The 5,000-nt window shown below is 46.9% G+C and overlaps 1 protein-coding gene across 2 annotated transcripts in view; it reads right to left on the reverse strand.

The window, feature by feature from the left end:
• The window catches only part of LOC143298034 (uncharacterized), a 120,301-nt gene that overhangs the window by 9,313 nt on the left and 105,988 nt on the right, over positions 1–5,000 (reverse strand). The window contains exons 4-6 of one of the 2 annotated variants that reach the window (XM_076610698.1): positions 4,397–4,718; positions 2,316–2,771; positions 144–514 (exon numbers count right to left, since the gene is read on the reverse strand). In XM_076610698.1, coding sequence (XP_076466813.1) covers positions 144–514; positions 2,316–2,771; positions 4,397–4,718 — 1,149 coding nt within the window. Of the gene's footprint in view, positions 1–143; positions 515–2,315; positions 2,775–4,396; positions 4,719–5,000 lie in introns of both variants that reach the window. The other variant, XM_076610697.1, reaches the window with a different exon arrangement.

The following is a 5,000-nucleotide window of genomic DNA, read 5'->3' on the forward strand; positions in this document are numbered from 1 at the left end:
CACCACCACCACCACCACACCACTCAACCACAACTCCACCACCACACCACACCACACCCCCACCACCACCACCACCACCACCACCACCACAACAACAACAACAACAACACCACCACCAACAATAACGACAAACACAAACACACCAGGTAGGTGAGCAGCTGCTGCACCTCCGCGTTCCTCTCCGCCTCCTCCTCTGCCTCCTCCTCCTCCTCCTCTTCCTCCTCCTCCTCCCTCTCCAACTCCAGCTCCTGCTCCTCCCTCTCCCGTTCCCGCAGGTCGTAGAGTCGGTCAGTGTTGTAGTAGAGATTGTCGTCGAAGAGATCCCGCTTGGTGCGTTTGGCTCTGGACAGTTCCCGCTCACTGTGGCTGTTGTGGCGGCGACGGTGGATGTGGGGTAGACGGGCTCGGGCGGCCAGTGAACGGCGGCGTCGGTAGTAGGGATCGGCGGGGTACAGGTACCCGTTGTTGTTGGTGTTGGTGTTGGTGGTAGTGGTGGTTGTGGCGGGTAGACGTCCTGTTGTGAGTGGGTGTGTGTGTGTGGGGAGGGGGGGGGGGGCGGGGGGGGGGGGAATATTACGCACACACACACACACACACACACACACACACACACACACACACACACACACACAATTATTATTGTTGTTGTTGTGGGAATGATGTATGTCATGAATGGAAGCCCTTCGGTGAAAAATTCATATAATTTATCGTCGTTTTATGATTATGATCCTCATCATGATCATTATGATCATGATCATGATTATTATTATTATTATTATTATTATTATTATTATTATTATTGCTGCTGTTGTTGTTGTTGTTGTTGTTGTTGTTGTTTTGTTAATGTTGTTGTTAATAATAATAATAATAATAATAATAATAATAATATAATAATATTATTATTATTATTATTATTATTATTATTATTATTATTATTATTATTATTATTATTATCAGTAGTCGTAGTAGTAGTGGTAGTAAAGAATGTTACAACAGCATGAAACTGTAGAACCAAAGCAATAAAGAAAATACAGAAAAAATATATGGAAATATGATTATGGAGAGCATGAAAATGAAAGGAAGAGTAAAATGAAATAAGATGAAAGAATATTTAGACAACAGAAGAAATACACGCTTCAATATAATAAGGTAGAATAATATAAAACACAAACATGAAATCTTCTTCTTCTTCGTGGGCTGCGATTCCCACGTTCATTTGTATACACGAGTGGGCTTTTACGTGTATGACCCCCCGCCATATAGGCAGCCATACTCCGTTTTCGGAAGTGAGGGTGGGAGCGTGCATGTCGGGTATGTTCTTGTTTCCATTATCCACCGAACGAGGACATGGATTACGGGATCCTTAACGTGCGCATTTGATGTTATGCATGCCTATACACAAGAAGGAGGTTCAGGCACAAGCAGGTCTGCACATCTGATGACCTGGAAGATTGGAAACAATCTCCACCCTGTACCCACCTGGCCATTCGGTAGCCGGGATTCGAACCCGGGACCTTCAGACTGAAAGTTCAACGCTTTAACCACTCGACAACTGCGCCCATCGCAAACAGGAAATGAAAAAGTTCAGATGAAATAATAAAAGAAGGTGAAAAACAAACAAACTTCTTCTTCTTCTGCGTTCGTGGGCTGCATCTCCCACATTCACTCGTATATACGCGAGTGGGCTTTTTTTACGTGTATGACCGTTTTTACCCCGCCATGTAGGCAGCCATACTCCGCTTTCGGGGGCGTGCATGCTGGGTATGTTCTTGTTTCCATAACCCACCGAACGCTGACATGGATTACAGGATCTTTAACGTGCGAAGTTGATCTTCTGCATGTGTATACACACGAAGGGGGTTCAGGCACTGGCAGGTCTGCACACATGTTGACCTGGGAGATCGGAAAAATCTCCACCCTTTACCCACCAGGCGCCGTCACCGTGATTCGAGCCCGGGACCCTCAGATTGAAAGTCCAACGCTTTAACCATTCGGCTATTGCGCCCGTCAAAACAAACAAACAAACGAACAACTAAATTAAATCAGAGTAAAGAAAAACAGAAAAGAAGAAAAGAAAAGGAAAGAAAAGAAAAAAACAAAAACAAAAAACACACAAAAACAACAACAACAAAAACAAACAAAAAAATCCAACAACCCCAAAACAACAGAAAACAATAACAAAACAACCAAACCACTCCCTCCCCACACCATCCCCACCCACCACCCCCCACCACCCCTCTCCCCCCGAAAAAAAAGACCCAGAAAGTACTTTTAGAAACAAACCAGACAACACATTTCCCCCCCTTTTATCTTACCGTATTCCGCCCCATGGGACAGGATGTACTTCAGCAGACTCTGCGCGTACTCCCCCTCTCCAATAACACCACTTCCACTTCCGCTTCCGCCATCAGCAGCGCTGTTCCCATCTTCAATCTGATTGGTCACTTGCATCAGCTCCCTCTCCGCGGATCCCTCATCCCCCTCCTGCTCCTCCTCTTCTTCCTCTTCCTCCTCTCCACCCATTCCAGACTCATCCACCGGGACATCGTTGTTGCTGTGGAGGTCCTTCAGGAGATTCTCCACGTCGTCTTCAGAGACGTTCTCAGCCTGGTCCAGCGTCTGAAGATCTTGCTCAGAGTCGGAGTCGGAGTCGGAGTCGGAGTTCGTGCCGGGGTCTGCTGGTGACTGGGTGTCATCTGAGGAGTCTTCTTTGACGGCTGCGATGTCTGTGGAAGGTGGTGGGGGTGCTTCAATGTCTGCCTCGGCGGTGTCTGCTGTGTGACATGTTTGTACGGGAAAAGACATGTAATTTAGTCTCCATATGTAAGGCTAATGTCGATTGGGTGAGTGAAGAATGCGAATGAAGAAAGTTAGTACATACGTGCGTTTCTCTTAATTAAGTATCAGGTTAACTCTCTCCATACGAACGGCGAAAGAGACGACGTTAACAGCGTTTCACGCCAATTACCATCATCAAAATATTGCAAGCGGAAGGCTCTTATACTGAAGAGGTGAATGTTGACAAAGAATACCACAATTCTGACGACGGAAGCTAAAGGTTGGGTCATTCAGACACCCACTGGACATCCGATGGGTCTGTGTAGAGGAGAAGAGAGGACTGGCCGTACTGAGTGAGAGAGTTAAGCTCACATCAACCGCCTGTGTTATACAATACGCAATACAATACACAAACTTTATTGTCTATACTTTGGTACAGAGGTCTTCTTTTTGGCAGCAGCACGTGGCCAACATAAAAACATAACAACAAAGATATAGAGTAAACTAAAATTAGAATGATATAAGAATTTGAATGGCACCAAAAATCAAATAGCTATATACAAATATACACACGTTCCCTCGCCACTCACGCACACACACACATGCGCGCGCACACACAGTCGCACGCATACACTCACACAGACACACTATTCCTCTCTCTCTCCATCTCTCTCTCTTCCCCTCCCCTTCACAGAGTACAGTATGCAACTACTAAGATGCACAGTTCATTTTAAAATCAAATGTCATCAGGCCAACCCCTCTCCTGTGGAAAAGTACCTACAAGTCTAAGCTTATTCATTTCACCAGATCTATCTATCTATCTATCTATCTGTCTATCTATCTGTCTATCTATCTATCTATCTATCTATCTAATCTATCTATCTATATGTGTGTGTATCAAAAATACAATAATGACAATAGTTATCATCATCGTCGTCATTACCATCATCATCATCATAATCATAGTAATAATCATGAAAACAACAACAACAAAAAACATGCTGACAACAGTACATTTACAGGTAGCTAGACTTGCATGCAAACCACCACCACCATCACCACCACCACCACCAAACCATCATCACCATCACCACAACTTGACATCCTGAGTGAGAGGAGGAGGAATTTTATATAATGTCGCGTCACACACACGCACACACACACATACACGCGCGCGCGCACGCACGCACGCATGCAAACACATACATATACACACACGCGCGCGCGCGCGCGCGCGCGCGCACACACACACACACACACACACACACACGTGCGCGTGCGCGCACGTACAGTGATGATAGAGGAGGAATAATTTTGTATAGTGTCCTCTCACCACCCACCCAGCGCGCCGCCCCCCCTCCCCCTGCCCCCTGCGCACGCACAGTGATGATAGAGGAGGAATAATTTTGTATAATGTCCCCCCCCCCTCCCCACCACCGCCCTGTCTCCCACCTTCACACACTGATGACAGAAAAAGAGGAACTTTGTGTAATGTCCCGTCACACAAAAGTATTCATTTTTACATACGGGCGAGAGAGAGAGAGAGAGAGAGAGAGAGAGAGAGAGAGAGAGAGAGAGAGAGAGAGAGAGAGAGAGAAGGGAAGAAAACATAACTCACCACTGCTGCTGGTGTCCTCCGAGTCAGCATGCACGCCCCCTTCTTCCACAGGGACCAACAGAGACATCGGCTGGCTCTCCTCCACCACCACCCCCTCCTGCCCCTCCCCTTCTTCCCCCTCCCCGTTCGTCGCGTGTTCCCCACCCTCCACTGGCACTGGTGGTGCTTCTGCTTCCACTTCCTCTTCCTCCTCCTCCTCTTTCTCCTCCTTCTTCTCCTCTTGTTCCTCTCCTTCGTTCCCAGCTTGCTGCTGGACTGGTGCCGGTGGCGGTTCGTTGGCATTCTCTGCCTGTGACTGGTCCGGCTGCTTCTGAGGGTCTTCCTGGAGAGAGTGAATGGAGAAGGAGGACTGTGAGGGACTGCCCAGACGTAATTATACACTCACACGTTTAAAAGGAAGGACTGTATTTTCACAGAGACATTTAAAAGTGAGGATAGTACTTACAGAAAGACTCGCACGTCTAAAGTGAGGATTGTACTGACATGAATTGCACAATTACGCGTTTTAAAGTGGGGACTGTACGAACTAGTAGGCAAAATTGCACTAGCTCTTAGTGCTGCAGTCTTGGGGGCTAGTTGGCCTTTGGGAACCATCTCAACGCCG

The sequence above is a fragment of the Babylonia areolata genome, chromosome 23, assembly GCF_041734735.1.
Source record: "Babylonia areolata isolate BAREFJ2019XMU chromosome 23, ASM4173473v1, whole genome shotgun sequence".
NCBI lineage: Eukaryota > Metazoa > Mollusca > Gastropoda > Neogastropoda > Buccinidae > Babylonia > Babylonia areolata.